At 31.1% G+C, this 22157-nt stretch overlaps 1 protein-coding gene across 1 annotated transcript in view; it reads right to left on the reverse strand.

Annotated features, from left to right (window-relative positions):
* LOC130897799 (uncharacterized) overlaps positions 1–22157 on the reverse strand; it is a 69368-nt gene that overhangs the window by 45549 nt on the left and 1662 nt on the right. Inside the window, exons 2-3 of the mRNA XM_057806710.1 lie at positions 16494–18256; positions 16144–16235 (exon numbers count right to left, since the gene is read on the reverse strand). Coding sequence (XP_057662693.1) covers positions 16144–16235; positions 16494–18217 — 1816 coding nt within the window. The 5' untranslated portion in view covers positions 18218–18256. The remainder of the gene's footprint in view (positions 1–16143; positions 16236–16493; positions 18257–22157) is intronic.

Below are 22157 nucleotides of genomic sequence, written 5' to 3' on the forward strand. Positions count from 1 at the left end.
GGATAACTGGACATGTCGCCACCGCAACGTAGAACGTGAATTCTGAATGATACACCACTATTTGTTAGAAAAAATTTAGGAACTCAATCGCAGAAGACTAACCATTCTCCACCACGAAAATGCAAGCTCTCACACATCAGTTCAAATAAAAATGTTTTTGAACAGTCAAAACATCGAATTGATAGGTCATTCGCCGTAGTCCTTGTTTGGCGCTAAATGATTTCCTCTTATTTCCGCAGACCAAAAATAAATTGTGATGTTAACGTTTTTCTACATCTAAAGAAGGCGATGATGCGTTGAAATAATGTGTTTTGGAGGTAGCTCAATTGGAATGGAGAAAATGCTTCGACAATTGTTTCAAACGCATGCAAAAGTGTATTGATCTTAATGGAGAATATTTTGAAAAATGATAAAACGTATGCAATAATTATGAATATTTTTTTATCTGAAAACTTAAGTAGCCACCCACGTATTCAGTTAGTACGCAGTTGACGGAGCGTACGCTGCTATTACACATAGCAGTAAATTTATAAAATTAAAATTCTGAAATAAATCAAAACGATTATCTTAATAATTCAGAGTATAATACAATACACTCCCATTTTTACGTTGACTGAATATGAATTCTTTAGATCTTTAATTGTAATTGTCTATAATTTTCTTTATCATTCTATTGCAACCTGTTTAATGGTGCCAAGCATAAACGCAAACTGTGTTGAAATAATTTCCTGAAATAGCACAGAAATTATTCATAAGCACTTTCTTCAAATATCATTTCAAGATTTTTTCTCATATTAATTACATCTTGTCGCCTGCAACTATTTACTAAATGTGTAAGCACGTTTAAAACTGGAACTATTATAGGCCGTTTCATTTCGGAAACAAAAGACTAAAATGTATTTATCACGATTTTTGTATCAATGAGAGTTTAAAAGCAAAATTCCATTCTAATTCAATTATCTATTTTCTAGAGCGTAACTGCTACTATAAGTAGAAAAATCATAATGATTCTTAAGAGGGGGGCATACTTTTAATACCTTCATTTAATTATTTTTATTTATTGGAATCGATGTCAATAACCAGATAACGCCATTACCTGATTATCAATACATATGTATTTTTATACATCAAAGATGAAATTATGGTAAGATGGTAAAAAAAGTGTTTTTATTTCATTTTATGTTTCAGAAATTCTTGTAATACAGTCCCCTTATTAATGAGGATCTCCTTAGATATAGAAGGGAAGTCATCGTAAATGTAAAGATGATAATATGTAACCAATCTCATTCGATCTAGGCCAGGTACCAGCCGATTTCCCGTGTAATTTTGATAATCAAGATCGATTTTTTTGAAAATTGGTATGAAGGTTCTATTTATAACCTTCTTCAAAGTCTACTATGTGTCGAAGGGTGCTCTCTTGGAGATGAAAATTTATTCCATCAAAATAATCTCGTAAGTCTATAGATTGTCTAATTCTAAGCAACTTCTATTCTACAATTTTTTTTCTAAACTTGGTACTTTAGAGTTATTATCGATTGAAACTGTTCTTTTTTTTTCATTGAAAAACGGATATTTCTTCACCGTTTTCCATGAATGACTTAAATTGTTTTCTTTTTATCAACAAAATCATTAAAAACAAAAATGTAGCTCATAAAAAACATCTGTGAAGTTATTGATCGTTGAAGGATGACTATTTTTGGGGAACCCCAAAATTGAAAACCTTTAACCTCAAATAAAAAAAAACTAGATCTTTTTCAAAGTACATAAAAAACCTTTAGAATGAACACTGTCAAGAGTCTTTTGCATAAGAGTTAACTGATTCATAACAAAAATAAGGTTTCTTCTTTTGTCTTTTTCGAAAAAATGTAATGGGGTAATCGCAATGAACTTTATTTATGTATTATTGATATGATTTATGTGATTTAACCGGTTTTGAATGTTTATTTTAGAAAAAATAATTGATTAAATTGTTCACTGCATTTCCGTGATCTTGAGAAAAAATTAATTTTTGTTAAATAATGATATGAAAAAATCTATCAACTATTAATTGTAGAGTTTTTATTGCCAAAAATTTTGAGCTTGTTTAAATCTATGTATCATAAAAATTGAAGGTTTGCCTTCGCGTATCAAATGTGGCTTATGCAACCTCTTTGAGCTACACCCTTTTTGAAACCGAGGGTTGAAAGAAGTTTTAATTGATATGAAGTTGAAGTACTTGAAATCCCCTACAAAATTCTTTTTTAAAAAAGTTTCTAGCTTGAAAATTGACCGAGTTACTGCTTTTTTTTCAAAATTTCGGAGCACGAATTTTGGAGCATTGAAAAAAGAGAAATGTGGAGCGTAAAATCAAGCAACAGCGAACGAATGAGAAGAGGAAGAAGATATTAGTAATGATGAAATATAATTATTCAAAATTCTTTTTTATATTATTTTCTGAATAAAAAAATTTTATTGATTCTAAAAATATATTCATTTTTATTTTATTATTATTTCTGTAAGAAAATTTACCTGCAATTTTGAAATTTTTGGCCATTTAAGGTGGGTTTCATAAGGTTTGAAATATTTAAAAAGCAGCACTTTTTCAAAATACTTTCAAATTTTTCAACTTTTCATATCATTTGATTATTTTTTGAGGGGGGGGTTTGAATGAATGTGATTGATCATAAATGTATTTGAGAAAATCAGATTTACGAATAACACATTTAAGCTTCCAAACTTCTAAATTAGTGGTGGTTTACACCCCTCAAAATATAGAAAGCCAGGTTCGGCACAGGAAAGGTTTAGTAGAAGAGAGTAAGTAGAGTTTGAGATCATCAACAGATCGGAGATTTTTAAATTTAAATTTTTAACGATAAGGGGTAGTTTTCATCGCTAAAAAATAAAAAGCTCCCTTCTGCCCAGGGTAGATTTTGAATAAGGGGATAAGTAGAGCAAAATTCCATAAAAATCGACGTTGATACAAAATTCCACAGTTTTAACGTTTTTTATCGCTGGTTCCTTGTCTAATCATTAGAAATCTACTTTTTATAAAGAAAATATAAAACAAATACAAGCAACAAAAAGAATGACTTGCCTCACAAAATTAAATATAAATTGCTCATGAAATCATGTTTTTAACTATACAATAGTTGCTATATTACAAGATTTTCATGTTAGTATTGTTTGTTTATGTTTGAATTGAAAAACTAACAAACAAGCATATTGGCATATATATATTTTTTTAATAAATACATTGACTATATAATAATTCGTGACCGGTACTTTCTAGTAATAACTAAATGAATCATTTTCTATATATGTCACAGTGTCAGTTCAACTGAATATGTTAATTCTATAATTAAGATGCTTAACAGCAATTCCCCAAACTAGAGAGTTAATAGATATATCACTCAATGTGTAACATACTTTTCTACGTGTCTAATTCGTATAAATGGAGAGGTCCATTAATAATTCTTCGAAAAAAAAATGTTTATCTATGATGGAGATTAGTTTTTTTACCACACTCAATTTAACTTACTCCGTTAGTCTATTTAGATGGAATTTTCTAATCAAATTTTCACCAACTCTTGATCAACTTTCTCACTTTTGATGACAATATATGATTCAAGCAAGAAATTGGTGAAATATTTGATAGTATCATCTGAATTAATTTACTTTTCATATGGAACAGAATGTTTAAATTAAACTTTGGTTTTTCACTAATAGGTGGCGCTATAAGCCACAAAGAAGATTGATCTATTTGAATTTTTATTGACTGTTGATTATTATTAAGTAAATTAACCATATTTGGATTTGTCGATTAACAATTTAAAAAAATAATTTTTAACGGCCGCGTGGTTAGTTCATCGTCTTGCTATCAAATGGTCGCAAGCTCAAGTCTGACTTGGAAATGTGGATTTAGCATTTTTATAACCCTTATTCAATTAAGGTTTTAGATGTAAAATAGCTTCGAAAATTTAATGGTTCATGGACGCTGCTTACAATCCTATATTTGGGCGATAAAATCTCACGAACATGAATAAAAAAGTCAAATATTTTAAATCATGTCAATATATATCTTATAAACGAGTTGGTTCAAATATAATCTGGAATTTTTGGATATTTTGCGCTAAAAATTTAGTGTAGTAAAAGTGGGTGCACTGGATGTTAGGCTGATATGTTACAAGCGTAGAGAATAGCCGGAACCGCATAACCTCGCTTTTTGTTGTACTTATAGCCATAGCCAACGCATCATTATTCGTTTTTTGGTCAAAGATAATGTAAAATCCGCAAAAAATTATCGAACATTACTCGATCCATTCGGGATGAGTGCCTTTTCAAGACTCAAGTGTTTGATCCGTTTTCCGAAAAGGCCGAGTGGTGGCAAACATGCCACATGCGCAGCGCTCCAGAACTCGTCGGGCAGCGCTATAGAAAACCTAATTTTTGAAGATCCCTGCAGTACTGTACACGATATGGGGAGGAATTGAGCATAAGCGCAGGTGGTATTGAGCAAATCATTCATAAACAGCTCTATTATCGCAAAAGTTTAGCGCCAAGATTTCTGAATATTGAGTTGAAATTCACACGCTGGGAAATTTGCACGCGTCTTCACGAATTGAGTCGAGATAATTGGAACACACTTCTTATAGTCCTGATTTGTCGTCATGCGACTATTATTTATTTGTTACGTGACAAGCCTAGATAGAGTTTGACAGAGACTATCTAGATAAACTGTAAACAATTTCAGCTCTGAAACATAATAGTAGAATATTTTAGAGCAGAATTCCGGTTTATATTCAAACCACGCTCGTACAAAAAATAAAGGGCAATGAAGAAATTATTATAATAGAAGTAAAATTAAAATTCATTGTGATACGATATGAAAATGTTGAAATTTTAATAAAAATTTGAGAAAATAGTTAGTATAGTCAGTATAAATATGACCTAGGGTTTCAAAATTTTCAATTTTGATGTGGCTATATGTTCACAATATATTCATCAGCATCTATTATTCGAATTATCCTTAAGGACCAATTTGATACAGCGTGGTTTTATTTTTTTCCTTAATTCTTTATTTATAAAATTTTAACTACGCTAAGATGATAAATTGGGCGTTTGAATATATATTTTCCTGGGTCATAGATAATGTTTTTTTGCCCACAGCTGGAGGATATTTGGAAATGATTGAGATTATACATTTAAATCTGTTGCAATTCATTTGCTTGTTTTAAATCATCAAATAAAAATGAAACTTGCTCTGTAAAAGAATTCCTGGTAGCAAGCTCATTCTTTTACATCATTGTGGCTTGTATTCCTTTATAGATGCCAGTCAACATTATAAAATTGACCACGAAATTGTCCAATATCTATTAACTCTCTCTATAATCTGTGACAAATTTACGCTTTCGTTATTCCAGCAACGTCTATGAAATCATTGAAGCTTCTATTTCATACACATAATCAGTTCGAATTATCTAGACTCATTTATTCTACGAGGATTGTCCATAAAATAGGGTTTCCAAGGAATTTTCACAATGAAAACATGTTTATTGAAATTGACTTATACATGTTTGGAAATCGCCACCGCTGTTTAGATAAATGTATCATCTTCTTTATGTCTGAGTCGCAGACCTATTTGTCAGCTCTTCTTCAATTGTGAAATGCGTCCTTTCAATGTGTTTCTTTAATTCAAGGAAGAGATGGTAAGTTTGGGCTGTGAGGGGAGTGTGAGACAGTATTAAATTAAAATCTGTACGTCTGTCTTTGAATTCTTTGCTCCATTTGCTCACATATTGCACACTCATACACTTTTCCCATACACATTTGGGAATGAAACAAAAAAAAATGTATCACAGCGCGTAATTCGCACCTGGTGTGAGAATCAAATGGAAGCTCCGTCTTTCACAGCTACAAAGAATTGGAAAGTTTCCCCAAATTCGACCTAACAGCGCTCCTAGCATCCACAGCTCCTTGGGTACCTTTTTTTTGGACAATATCCGGATTGCAGATGAACATAATCGTGCATCTAGTACGCACAATGCTCAACATAAGGCATAGAGGGGAGGAAATGCATGATTTTAAGTAGAAAGGTGCGAATCTTAATTTCTGATATGAATAGTTAAAAACCTGGTGAGTTACTATATGATTTTTCCCGTTCGAATGCAATACACAGTTGCTTGTGATTGTACTCCCGATGTCAATCTGGCATTCGAGAAACGATTAAATTCACTTAGAGACATTATTTTTTTTTTCATGCAGAAGGAATCTCTGTGGTCAACTATTTATTTACAGTTAATGACATACGTGAGTGAGTAGAATAATTTATAGATACCCATTTGAAATAAGTGTAATTGAATGATGATATGTCGACCGCATTATTATTATTCAAAATTCATTTGATGTTACATGAGTTTACAAGTATGCAGAAATCATGAAACTTGATACGAGATTCACACATAGCCCAGTCACTTTAGGCAAAAAAAGGGGTCAACCTCGGAATTTGAGATAATAAGCTGGAAACTCGTATACAGCTTCATTTTGATGTTCTAAAAGTTTCATATTATCTCGTGTTTGCGTTGTAAGTTATTCGAGGTCAAAGGTCACGAAAATCGGTTTTTTGCAATTATCTCCGTTTTTATTGCTCCAATGATGTTATCAAAATTATAGAACAAAAATTTTGCGACAAATTTTGTTCGAAACATTTTTTCATACAGTCAACCGTTTTCGAGATAGAGAGCGGAGAGCATCCAGCGCTCAGGCATATATACTGTAATACAAGGTCAACCGTGAATCTCGGTGAATAATACCTTGTATATAGTTACTAAATCATTACAATATTATCAACAATAAATAATTTATATTATTTATTAGTTGATACATTGTATTAAATAATTTTTTATACATATATATATAGATTATAAATAGAAAAAAATATTAAGTATTTGCTCTTTAAATTTTAAAAATTACAGATTTTAAAGTTTAAAATGTATGATCTTATTTTTCTATTGAGATTATAACTGGGAAGACGGACAGTTCCTGTGGCAGATGTTCAGTTGTTATGTGGAGACTTATTTCTTTTTCAAGGGACTACTTTCTATTGACTGAATTTTTTAGTTGGTTATAAGATCTCAGCAACGACGGACATACAATTTTGATAATTATGGCTGATTTGTGTTTTCTTTGTGGGAAGTCTCTAACTGAAGGTGATTCTGTGAGAATGTAGTGCGTGGCTTGAAAACTTTAAAAACTGCAAGTATCGAAAGAAATGATAGTCACATAGATTTCTTAAATACTTTAATCTCTGTGAATGTGTATGTCGAGTGTCGGAAAGTATACATCAGTAAAAATTCTATATCAGCATTAAAACGACGACTAGAAGAAGGTGGACCTTTACCATCATCCAGTGTACCTCGTAAAAAAAGGAATGAGGTGTTTGATTTTAAAACACTGTGTTTATTTTGTGGTCAAACAGCTGACGTAGTAGCAGAGTTAAGAAAAAAAGAAAAGTATCGACGAACAATCAGTAGCGTAAGTACTCTGGAATTCAAAGACAATGTTATTAAAAGAGCAGAATAACGAAAGTATTCCTTAGGAGAATTAGTGAAAGATCGTGTACTTCATGAAATCGACTTGGTTGCAGCTGAAGCAAAATACCATACCGTTTGCTATACTCATTTTTTGAATCGAACACCATCTACTGAGAATAAGCCTCGTAAAGAAAATCAAGTTACTCAAGCAATGAAAGAGATTTTTTGTTACAAAGAAAATCATGAAGATTCGCAATTTACATTAAAAGAGCTCAAGGATCTTCTTACGGAGTATGTACCAGATGACAAGACTATCTTAGCAAGACTTCAACAAAAATACTTAACTGATATCGTAATTACTAAAAAAGTAGGATCGTTTACTATTATATCTTTTCGTGACACACACACATTTAATTTTAATTTTAATTGTAACAAAAGTACAGCTACTAAATAAAAATCAACTTAAATTATATTTACTTGATTTATTTCTATTTACAATCTATTATCGAATAAAATTAAATGAAATTATTATATATATATATATATATATAAAATTATTCAATATAATGTATTAACTAATAAATAATATAAATTATTTATTGTTGATAATATTGTAATGATTTAGTAACTGTATACAAGGTATTATTCACCGAGATTCACGGTTGACCTTGTATTACAGTATATATGCCTGAGCGCTGGGTGCTCTCCGCTCTCTATCTCAAAAACGGTTGACTGTATGAAAAAATGTTTTCAACAAAATTTGTCGCAAATTTTATGCTCTATAATTTTGATAATAGGTGCTATCATCATTGGGGCAATAGAAACGGAGATAATTGCAAAAAATCGATTTTCGTGACCTTTGACCTCGAGTAACACCAAAATGAAGCTGTATACGAGTTTCCAGCTTATTATCTCAAATTCCGAGGTGAAACCCTAAAGAATCAGTCCCATACTATAAATAATTTATGAAAATAGTAGGACTTGAAGGAGTGAAAATTTATGTGTTGCCAAAGAATTCCAACTAGATGTTTTTAGCTTCATTTACTGATTAAACTGATATTTTTCTGGGTATGTCGTTCTTGCATTAATGAATTCAAACAGTTGTTTAAAAATATAATTCAAAAGTCTAATCATTGCTTGGTATCGATTACATTTTCATTTATTAGCAGTATATTGTTCTATTAATTAAATTTTTCATTTATTTCGAATGAAATATTCCATTTTTGATTTCTGTTGATTTTTATGTATAAGAAAAATTCCCTTATCTACTAAATATATTCATTTGGACATCCTGTATCGGTAATGTAAACAAAATACCTGTTAAGTAACTGTTTTTACTGTGTGAAGCAAATACGACTATATTTGTTCAATCTAGTTTCTAATAATTACAATCAATTCAAAGTTAGTCTTTAATTTGGTAATTAATGCATAATTAACGTTTCCGGCTTTGTCGGTTCATTGGAGACGATATTTGTAACAATTTTCCTATGAAAAATTTCTTTCAATTGATTTAAAAGTCTCAATTAATCAGTACATTCCATGGACACGTCGTTAAAACATTCTATAAAATATTCATATTGATAGTTTCATTAATATCATTAATACTTCGAAGTAGTGTCAGACATTTTAAGGTAATAGTGACTTGATCACTTCTTTAACATCACTGAAAAAGTCGTTGCGCTGCCAACATCAAACACATGTGACATTTATGAGGTACCAATTTTTAAAAGACTACGTGTGAAATTTCATGACATTTCGATTAGTCAGAAAAAAATAATAGCATTATGTTATTTTCAGAACAATGGATTCAAAACAATATCGTATATTAACTTATCATTGCTTCTTGATGAAAAAAAAAATAATGTACAAGCTCAGCAATGGCTTAAAAAGTGTTATCCATACTCTGCTCTATGGAAAAAAACCATTTGTTATTTGTTTGCTGAATTTAACCGTGGTCTACAGACACAGATGATGATGACCGTTCTGGTCGTCCAAATGACGTGGTTATTCCAGAAAACAACAAAAAAGTCCGCAAATTAGTTATATCTAATAGTAAATGGAAATTGCGCGAGATAGCTGAGACTGTAAAGATATCAGAAGGCAGCGTGTATGCATGAACATTTGACCAAAAGAATAATAAATCAAATTTTTTGGAAACATGGATCCATCACATTTCACCAATACAATGCACATGTCGATGGCAACTATGGATAATTTGAACGAATTACACTTCGACTAGCTTTCTCATTCCCTGTATAAGTCTAGAACTGTTCCCTAGTCACTACTGTGTCATATTCAGAAGAAGAAATTGCTGAAACTGAAGCCTATTTTGATGTAAAAGACAAATCCTTCTACAAGAACGGCATCGAGAAGTTAGAGAAAGAGAAGCGTTGTAATGATTGTATTTCTCTTGAAAGAGATTATATTGATGAATAAAATCGATTTTGGCAAAAAATGTGTTTTTTCCTAGTTACACGACTTATTGAGTGAAGTGTTTAGTAATTTAAAATAAGATTTTTTGGCAGTTTGAGATGAAATGGTTAGGCAAATACCAGAAAACTATTTACCCTATTTACTTGTTTACGATTTTTGGGCTTCGCAAGGGTATTAACGAGACCAAAAACATTTACCTTCTTTATCATTATACGTTCGTAAAGATGGTTCACAAAGTCAGATCCGGTAATTTTTATCTCTCTGACTGTTATTGAATAAATGGAAGCAAATATTTGTCCGACAATCGAGGAACTCTCAAACAACAATAACCCACCTTTGTCTACTATCCAGGAACATTGAGTAAATTTGAACACAGCAGGTATTTGGATATCTCACAATCTGTCCGAAGAAAACAAAACCAACCTATCCAACATATGCAACGTATTGATTCAAGGTGCCATATAGAATCGTTTTGTAATTGCTTAATCATCGAAGACGCAAAATGGATATGATAATCCAAAATGCCAGACTTACATCCCAAAAAGGCGCTTATATGTGTGGAACATACGCGAATTTGTTTATTTTGAAGTGCTTAAATCTTGGCAAAATGGTAATGCAGATGTTTATTATGAACAAATGGATCGAGTGAACCAATATTTGATATGAAAAATATCCAGTATTTGTCAATCGGAAACGGGTTATACTGCAATACGACAATGCAAGATGAACTCTGGAAAAATGGATAAAATAGAGCAAGACATCGTTTTGTGGAGTCCGTATACGAATTGATTCCGTTCTTACAAACTCAGACTTGTAAGTTTTTTATAAAAACAACAAACCAACAAACTAGCGGTTGGAAATCATTAATCCCAGGTCCAGGCAAAGGTAATTGTACTATTGGTTCCGAATTGAAAATACCTAGATGTACCGTGAACTACAACGAGAAAAAATATGCAACCATCAGAAGCTTTGGCGATATAAAACGTTCAAGGCGGCTTCGAAAAACCACAACTGCTGAAGATAAAGTATTGTATTGATCAGTAAATGTAATCGACGATTCACGGGCCCTGAGATAGCAGCTCAGATCAATGAATCTAGGGATCTGCCTCTAAGTACTTCAACAGTGAAAAGGAGATTGATCGTTTTGGAAGGGTGGTAGTGAAGAAACTTCTTTTAACATGTCGAAATAAAATTAAGAGGTTTCAGTAGACCAAAGCATACAAATTGGACGTTTAAAGAGTGGGAGAGAGTTCTATAGAGTTATGAGTCAAAGTTTGAAGTTTTTGGGTGAAAGAAGTGTGTTTGTGACAGGTCAAATGTCGACTGTAAAACAGGGTCAGTGATGGTTTGAGGATGGTTTGGAGGTAAGACAATTGGATATTTGGTAAAAATTGAACGGATTTTGAAGAAAAAGAGCTAGAGAAAATATTAACGAACGTTCTGATTAGCAGAAAATTTATCTTTCAGCATGACAACTTTCCCAAGTATTTTTCGGAGCACTTTAAATAGTATTTAGAAAAATTGGAATGAAAAAAGTTTTGAATTTGATGATTTGGTCATCACAGTCACATGACCTCAACCCAATTGAGTTGTGTTGGAACAAATGGGACAGGGGAGTCAGAAAGCAATGTCCTAGTTTCATTTCACAAATTTGGAATATTTTTAGAAAAGAATGGAACCAAATAAATGACGATTGTTAGTTGAAATTGTTACAGAAAATGCGAAAATTGTGCACCGAAATAATAAAAGCAAATTACATTGATGAATCAAAAATATAAATATGTACGAATTATAGACTGTAGTTTTATTAATACTATATTTGAAAGGAATTACAAAAACATTATTTTCCTGTCCTCCTAGTTCTTAGGTATGTTCCATTTTCATTTAACATGTTTCATCACATTTCTGTGAAAAACCATGCATTTCTATTTTTATATAAGTGATAAGGATACATTTTCTGATAATTAGGTTGTTTGTTGCAATAAAACAAAATCGTTGTAAACCTAGTTTACCTAAATATTATGCAATATTTACTAACGTTAAAGTTATTTCACAGATAATCTATTTTGCATATAATAAATGATGACATAAATTGCCAATTTATCTGGCAATATAAAAACAAAACTTAGTTATTTATTCACTTGTTTTAAGAAAATTACACAGTCTATTTGTTGAAATAAATTCCTCTGAATGTTACAAAAATGTTTAACGTTGAAGTATAATAATTCTGTGGTCGTTCACAAATTTATGTTATTACTTTTACTTTAACAAATATCATTATTATACGTGCAAGAGTTGGTAACATGAACATTCTTGAGTAACATCTCTATAGGTCGTGGTTCACTCGGATGCCAGAGGTACATTGTGTTACCCTTTTTGTTCCACGATATGAAAACTTACTTAACTAGCTAACCACTCAACATCTCTGAAAAGTATCACATTTATTGTCTGGTTTGCTTCGCCATTTGTATGAATCTCAAATTTGCAGTTAGTCCCAATATTTTCTACATCTGTTTCTACAACTTGATTATTTTAAACTTTTCTAATTCCCGGTATATTGTGTTATGAAAGGCTCCACTTAATTTCTTTTTCTTACTCTTCCAAATGATTTTCTAACTGTCATTATTATATTTATTTTATTTATGTTATCTTTATATTTATAATTAAATTGCGGATTTTCGTTTATTAACACATTCAATTACCATTATTATTTCGCTATTTATAAGTAAATTTTAGAAAGGTTATTAACCTCAAACTGTTTTTATGAAATGACGACCTTCTATTAACGTTTTATATATAAATCTGAATAAAAAAGTTTATATAAGTATATATATAAATTCACAGTATTTTTTTAATAACAATACCTAGTATCAAGGTAATAAAATTATATTAAAAACAATGCGTCTTTGGGTGCAACCTTCACCAGCATTGAATTAGATGAGCATCGGTAGTTTAGTAGCAACTATTTTATTCATTTATCATGAGATTATTTGTTTAACATTTGATAAAATGAAAAATCTTTAACCAGTTTTATGGGCAGTCTGAGTAACGAATTATTCGAATTTTGATATCTAGCATAAGATTGTGTGAATAACAGTATATAATCTAAAATATGATCAAGAAAGCACATATTTCTACCCTATACTTAATAGAACATATTAGAATGTTGAAATTCTAGTGAAGGCCAAGGAAAATTATCAAAATCGAAATTTCCAAAAAAGATTTTTATAAAATAAATATTGAAGGCGGGAGAGTTAAGTATTAATTTTTAAACTGACGACAGAAATAATTTGTAAATAGTGAATTTGAAATATTAATTGAGAGTTGTATATCTTTAGTAAAATGTGAAAATGTAACGTGTGTCAAATTCATCAGGATAAACTCTGAGTAGAAAAAAAAATAACATTATAATACACATAGATGAATATTATATTAATAAAATTATGACCCACATCATTTTGAAAAAGACGTACTTTTTTGTTTTGTTTTTGCAAGAAATTGCAATAACTATGAACAAAAATCCGCCAGAAGGGTCTTAAAATCCTTAAAGAAAGGCTTGGCTTTGAAAAATCAGGTTCGATAGACAGAAAATAAAGATCTAATATATGTAGTGGACTTTCTATATACTTTCTATATAATTTAAAATATGGTAAATTAATGTCGTAAATCACAAATTAAAACACACAATTTCTATTTTTTTTTCCAATAATGATATTTATTTTATGTCGTTGCCTATATACTTGTAGACTTATCAACAAAAACGGTTCACGGTTTCAGTCTGGTTGGATATACTTAGATTTGATACCCCTGATTTATTTTAGGGCGTGTTTGTTTCATTCATTTCGAAGAGGATAGTTTCATATAATACAGTCTCTAGGTTTAATACATTCACCTATATATGATTCGCTCAAAGAAATCAATAAAATATTTGACGTTGTGGGTCTGAGAGAACAGTGGCGACTGAAGGCCTGCTATAAAAAAATATTAAAGGAAAATGTAGTACGTTCTGGCCATCGCCAGATCGGCAGAAAATGTATCTTCCAAAATGACAACAATCCCAAGTATTCAACGAAGCTGTGCGAAGAGTATTTAAAAATGTGGAAAGGAAGAATGTATTGAGAGGGATCGAAAGGAACCAAATAGACGACGATTATTTGTCGAAATTGTTATAGAGAATGCCAAAATTGTGCACCAAAATAATAGAATTATCGATGAATCGAAAATTTAAACATGTAAGAATTATAGACTGTAGTTTCATTATTACTATATTCTTATTGATATATGTTCTTCAAAATATAATTATCAAAATCAATCCTATTGTTTTTATTTGTTGTGTATCACGCAAACTATAGGGTGGTCTAAAACTTTTGTCTGATAGTATACATATACCGTTATAAACTATAAAGAAGAAGTCTGTGGAAAACAAAAGATATTACCACTCTTACGTACGTATTTTATACACCTTCTATCGCTCCATAGCGAAATTTTTGTGCCATGAATTATACTATACAAAAATTGTAACTGAATAAACCAATTAGTAGTGCATATCAGGAAAATATAAGTAGCTACACACTGGAAAAAATATAATTATGATTTATGAATGAATATTAAGATTTACGTAATCCCATGTTTTAATATTTTATGGGCTGTACGGTATGTAGGTCTAGAAATTTGAAGATTGACGTAACCACTATATTGCTAAGCTAACGATGTTGTAACGGGAATTGTACAGTATAATAATAATTTCATTATAATAAGATTATTTTGTATCCGCTATATTATTTCATTTATTTGACTCGATAAGTTTGATCTTCCAATAGGTTTATTTGAATCATCTATATTTAACACTATAATTTAACTATACTTTTTCCATAAAAAATTGTATAATTGTGCATAAAAAAACCAAGTCACAGTAAAAATTCAGACTTTTGATAAATACAATGATGGTTATAGTTTGAAATATTGATTGAAGTAATTTAGGATTATGTCATATATTCTAGCCCCACAATCAGGGCCGGATTAAGCTAGGGGCTTGGGGGCCTTATAAATCTTAACCCGACCCTGCTCACAATAAAATTTGATTAGTGGTAAAGTCATTGCCAAGATTACCTGCTCCACTAATTGATTGATTGATTGATTGATTTAATCCCTATAGGTAAATTGGTTACCGGATTTCTATATCGGAACCAAAAAGTAAAACAAATGGTTATTGGGTAAACAGAGTTTCGCCGTCTGCGGTGGTGAGAATTGGTTGCTCTACAAATTATTTCTGAAAGTATTTTACTAATATCTTCTCTTGTATGCACTTAAAATTTTCCGTGATTGTGCGCGTTTTCCCTTCTGGATATCAGGTTCTCCGTTTTAATAATGTAGATCCTTGCTATACAATCCAGCTTTCTTTAGCAGTACCTCAACACAACTACCCTGTCTTTTGAAAATTTGTAAAATTTTCGCAAACAATTAAACTTTTTTCATTTTTCATTATGATTCACTGCGGTCCAAGGTAGAAATAGTAATGAATGAAAGCAAATTGACAAGAAATTGTTTATTTCAGATTGGAGATTTATATAACCCAATAACCATTAACCACGTATCTAGAAATGCAGCTAGGTAGAAAACGCTACGATGAATTTACAAGTCATTAGTAGTGACCCTATTCGAAATGCAGGTAAAGGGATTACCTTGGTGACCAATTTACATACATACAAATTTGCCGTAAATACCGCGAGCTATTTTGATCCTCTGACGAAAGTTAGTTAGATTAGGAGAAATAATAAAGAAGAGTATAAATTTTCCCTTAAAGAAAATCCCGAAATATTGAATAAACAAATGTTAATAATATTTTCTTTAAATATTTATATAAAATAAACATATGCATTAAGATGTTCATCTGTTTAAAACTAATTTTCAATTAAAACAGATCTAAAATCAAGACCATACCACAACAAAAACATACAAAAAACGTCTACGAAGTAATGAATAAATATAGAAATTTATAGAATAGAGAATAATTTTTAAATTAAAGTTTTCAATATTCGTGTCTAACTTTCAACTCACAACACAATTTTATGTTATGTGAAATAATATTAATACTTTAGAACAAGAATCCTATCACTCACTAAAAATATTGTAGCTAATTTAAAAAAAAAAACTATATCCAAATTCAATAAAACAATCAACAAAATCCAAATCCTATTCATACCTTTATTAATTGTTTCTATATCTTCTTGTAGATTTCCTTCGTTTGATTCTGTGTTTTCCACAATCACAACTGGAGTGGATTTACCAACATTTCTAAAATCAAACAAATTATTAATTTCAATTTTCCGAACGGCATTGTTAACAATATTACTTTAAGACCCATTCAATTAACGTTTAACTTGAATTTATTTAAAATTAAATTCAATTATATAAAAAATTATCTTTGTATATATTTAAATATCTATAACTGCTACACTTTTCCGTGTATTACCTGATACTATGTACGTATATGTTTTCATAATGTTTTTATCTATTCGTTATCCTTATCTAGTTATTCATACTAATACATACCTGGTAAAATTGAATTCCGAACTTCCTTCTTCCTCAACCTCGCCTATGGTTGCTAATTGTGAAGATAAGCTCCATTTTGAACTATACAAATCGACGCTATTATTATAAGTATCCACGTTATCAGCTTCTTTATCAAAATATTCGAAATCTGCTTTATAACGTTCATTTTCTAAGAACATTTTCATTATTTCGGTTGGACTGTCCTCTTTATTACCGTTGACTGATTTAGGTAGAAAGTCTATTAACCGTGGAAGGTTTTCTAATTGTTTTTCACTTTTTTCTGAAGAAAAACAACTGTCTGATAGCCCGGAGAGGTCCTCTATATCTTCTGAAGAAAGATGTTTTTCTACAAACTTGGGGAGATTATCCAATTGTTTGTTACTTTTTTCTGAAGAAAGACGCGTCTCTATCAACTTTGGAAGTTCCTGTAACTCTTTTTTACTTTCTTCTGAAGAAAAATGCTTGTCTACCAATCTTGGGAGACCATCCAAATGTTTTCTATTTTCCTCCGAAGAGAGGCGTGTGTCTTTGGACCTTGGTGGTACTGGCGGCTTCTTTGACATTAGTTTATTCTCTTCGGATATAATTGGTTCTTCTTTAGCAGTGTCGATTTCGTCAGGGACGATTATTTTTGTACTTTCATTACCATAGCTCAAAGGTGCATCTTGGAAACTTAAGGGGTTAATATCATCAAGTATAATATTATTGTTTTCTTCTCTAGGTAGTGGGATTGGTTTTCCGAAACTTTTACCAAGAATTGAAAAATCTTCATCCTCGTATACGCTAATATTAGATATATCCAGATGTTTTTGTAATGCCGTTGGAGTGGATGGTAAACTTCCAGAAATACTAGAAGGAGTAGTTGTGGGAAACCTATCGATTACCGTGGAAATAGTACTACCTGTATCATCAGATTCGCTTAAACTTTGTGTTGATTCTTGAAGAAAAAGATCAACATAAACTTCAGCATCCGGTGGTCCGAGACTGCCATCAGAAAATCGTCTATCCCTTCTTGCAATATCTGGCGAGTTATAAGAACGGACGCTACCTCTAGGTGATTGCAACTTCTTTTGTTTATTAGTTTCTGTATTTCTATTAATTGTATTATTATTTTCAATTTCTTGTGTGGGTTCTTTATTAATATTATTGTTTAGATTTTTATGTAGTTTTCTCGATATTTTTCTTGGGGGGACTGGAGGGGGAGGAGGAGGAACCCTTTTTTCTTCCGCACTAATGATTAAAGGTGAGTTTTCTATATTGTTTTTGTTTTCTTGGTCATATGTGTGCCGCACTAATAGCTTTATGGCCACATTTGAATCTTTCAAGCATCTCACACAATCTATTCTTGTCATAGTATTAACTGGAACTGAATCGATATCTAAAACTTCGTCCCCCTCTGTTAGTTTTCCCCATGAACTTTTTACTCTAGAAGCTGGACTATCTGCTGCACACGACTGAATAAATAGACGTTTCACATATTCACTAGCTTTAGTACCTCCTTCAAATTTTAGTCCAAATCCCAATCTCTCCCCAGGTAACCTATACACTATCACTTCCTCTGTTACATCTTTTATATTTTTTTTATTTTCTTCATCGCCAATGGTTAACACTGTTACATATCCTGAACCACTGGAATCAAAATTGATGTCTTCATTACTTCCGGGTTTTTCTCTAGTTCCAACCGATACGACTGTAACAAAATTATCCACTGATGTCTGTGACATTGTTACTGATCACTATTATCGTCCTCCTGTGTCATAAATCTGTAAAAAAGAAATACGATATGAGCTTGTTTCTTACATATATGGACAAGGCTCAAAAATACGTTATATGAAAAATTTCAATAAAACTTGTTTGAAGGTAATTAATTTATTTCTGTCGTAATGTGCATGATACCTTTTAACAACGTTTCAAGATCATACTTATACCTAGTTGTTTCAGTTATATTGAAGACATAATCATTGAATTTTTATGAAGACGATCGATATTAAATATTTGTACAACTTTGTGATGAAAATATTTATATACACAAAGTATATAGAGTTATTATAAAGTAATGCACAAAAATTTGAAAAAAATGCAAAACCCGACACAAGAAAAACTGAGAGAATTAATAAATTTTGAGTTCATGAAAATAAAATACATAATTAAAAGAATTGAAACCTAGTAGTTTTTATCGATTTTTCCGATTTTTTCCATAGAACAACTGTTTGTCAGTGAAACTTTTACAATTGGCGTCATACCAATCTTATTATGATGGCTTCTTTAATCGAACGAGGAGCTAGGAGCACAGTAGCAGAGTTGTTGCAAAGTTGAATGAAATGGGAAGCGTGAGGCATGCTCCGAAATCTGTAACACCAGGAAGAAGCAACGATTCAAAGCTAGATATTTATAAATAGTCTTAAAACAAAGTGTAAGTCATTTGTAGTAAAGTTTTAGAAGAAAGATAAACTGCAATCAAACACAAACTCTCAGGAGATGAGCCAGACAGACGTTTGGGATTTTGTAAAATTTTTATCAGGCATTGTGATGAAAATAAAATTTTTTTAAATAGTGCAGTATTTTTAGACGAAGAAGTTTAAGTAAATCGACACAATTGTCGCTATTGGGCAGGGGAAAATCCCCACTGGATTCAGACAATGCACACAACATATATGTAATACTCCTATATGGACAGTTGGTTTAGGAAGAAAGGTCCATAAAAACGTCCCGGTGCCGACAATAATCATTATATCTCTCGTTCGAGACACTTTATCTATACTGCGCATGCTTGAGAATGCGCAGAACCGAGCTGGAACCTCGAAGGATAGAGAACTCGTTGCTATTCTGTCTTCATTAGTCGGAACAGCTTCCACTTATAGAAACTCTACATATAGAAGTACATATTACATATATGGCACACACACAACTCCCAAAAAATTTTACTTTTTGGGTGAGAATCGTAAAGATTCATTGGTCGTTATTTCCTTCGCGGTAAATTAAAAGCTGTACGAAAATTGGTACATAATCGTATGGAAGAGCTGCTTTCCATTAAATATTAATGACGTGATAACTTTGACAAATTTGACATTTAATTTTTAGTCTTATGTCAAAAGACGCGGAATTAAAAAACTGTTCGACGAGTTTTTATATTTTTTCAAAAATGAATATTGAACGTTTTTTGAATTATGAATTACTTTATTATAACGCGATAATATTAGATATTTTCTTCTTCCTTCAAAATCCCATGTTTTTGCAATTCGTTTTGTTTTTCGAATATTTAATAGAGGTAAAAGAAGTTTGAATACTTAATGCAATTGATCGAATAGGTATGTTAGGTTTATGTAAATTTGGTGTTTGGCATTATGAATTTTTAATTGTTTTGCATTAATAAAAAGTGATTGTTTCCAAGACCGAATAAGAATTATTTTGTTTTTGATTGTTGTCTCATTTACAAATTTAATTATTTCTTTATCATGGATTTGTGATCTCATAATGACAATTTTCAAATTTTTTGTTCTCTAATTATTTCGAAAATATTACAATTAGATCTTATTTTATTTCTTGTTTCGTAATTTGAATGACTGGTGATGCATTAAATATTGCATAAGTAATTCTTAGTCATTAGAAATATTTTTTGTAAAGTTGGAAACTGAAGATAAAATTTCATTTGGTATTTCAGTCATTTAAATTTTCTATCCACTCTGATTTTATTTCATGTGTACCTGTATCAATAAATTGTTGTTTCAATATTAGGTTATCAATTTTCTTCATATGTTAAAAAAGTTATCGAGTATTATGCCGGTGACGGATGGTAGTGGGGATTTTTTTTTGTATGTGAGATGGATTGGAAGTGAGGACTCAAAATACGAAATCAGTGGAAGTGTGGAGACAGCTGGGGTCGGAGCTATACCAATTTGACAATTATAATGTACTCTGGTGTTCTAAAGTGGTCTGAGAACTAAGAACTAAGAACTAAGAAAAAAACTATATACATATATATATATATATATATATATATATATATATATATATATATATATATATATAATAAGAAAAAAACAAATTTTCAAGTCAGATTAGTTTAGTTTTGGCTAGGTTAAACAAGGTTAAGTTAAGTTAGGTTAAGTCAGGTTAGATTAAGTTATGTTAGGTTGAGTTAAGTTAGCTAAGGTTAGGTTAGATTAGGATAAGTTAGGTTCGGTTTAGCTCGTTCTAGGTGTCATTTTAAGCAATTCCTTCTCAAATTATGGAATTTCTTCGTTTCAATGCCTTTTTTTGTCCAATAGAATAACTTTTTCGTGACTCTGCTCCTTTTTATTTCCGCAATGAATGGTTCCAAATTTTGAATCCTCTTCTCCAGCTCAACCTATATACCAAACTTCATTCTTTTTCGTCACTGAATAATACTGAAGACTTACTTTTAACTATTTTAATTGTTATGTCTCTCAATTCTTATTTTATTTTTCTTATTAGAGTAATGGATTTAGTGATAGAAACTTATATAATTCGAATAATAAATATGGATAAATTATTTGTATATATAATATGAGATAATTTTGGATTTGGGTATCAACTTATCTTTCCTTCATATCAGTAGAATAAATCTTCAGTTTTTCTGTTTTACAATTTGTTTGAGGATATTCTCGTAATTCTTCAGTTTTTATATGGTTTATTTACCATATACAAGTCCAATGCTATGGCCATGTCAATATAAATTACTTTATTACTTAACGGGCTTCTCTATATATGCTAGATTCAAGACCGTCTATCCAAGAAAACATATAAAAATGCGTAATAATTGAGATATTAAAAAAATAAATAATTTATTAAAACGTTATTCCTAACGACCATTTCGAACGCTAATTTGTAAACTAAATGAATTATTTATTTCATATTGAAAAATTCCTTACCACAATTTTCAGTTAATTTATGTAATAATATTTTTATTTAGTTTTCTTATATACAATGTTCACATGTAACCTATATAAATTCAACATATTTTTCGCTAATTGTCAGTAGGTTGTATGTCCATTGAACGAATCTCTTCAGCAGATGATTTACCTATCAGGACTATTTTAAATTATAAGTAGGCTTTCGCACATCAACATCTTTAATTTATTAATGAAGCCTTCTTCTTCTTTTGCCATTATAAGAAGTGTGTTGGTCTAGAGTAATGGTTCTTTTGAATGTAGACAAAATCCGATCTGATGCCTTAGTGAGAGAAGGCCGAAGCATACGATACATTGCAGAAAATAGTGAAGTAGCGAAGTATACCATTCACGATGCACTTCGACAGTTCCGTGAGACTGATAGCTATGTTTAGAGGACTGGCAGTGGGCGACCGAAGGCAACAACAGCAACAAGAGATTTCTCACGCTGTCATATTTAGAGCACATCAATTAACAGCTCTGATGTTAGGGACAGTAGCGCTTGTAATATTAGACACAATAGGGCGGAGACTGAGGGAGTATCGAATTATATCAACGCGACCCGTGATAAGGTTCCAACTTCTGGAAAGGTATCATGGAGAAAGGCGATTATTTGAGAAGCAGCATTCTCATTACATTGTAGAGCAACTGTTTTAATTAGGAATGAGGTTCGATTTGGTGTATATCACTTAAACGATCGAGACAGAGTGTGGATACGATCACGGGAGCAATTTGCTCAATGTACTCTCTGCGA

This window comes from Diorhabda carinulata, chromosome 1 (genome assembly GCF_026250575.1).
Source record: "Diorhabda carinulata isolate Delta chromosome 1, icDioCari1.1, whole genome shotgun sequence".
NCBI lineage: Eukaryota > Metazoa > Arthropoda > Insecta > Coleoptera > Chrysomelidae > Diorhabda > Diorhabda carinulata.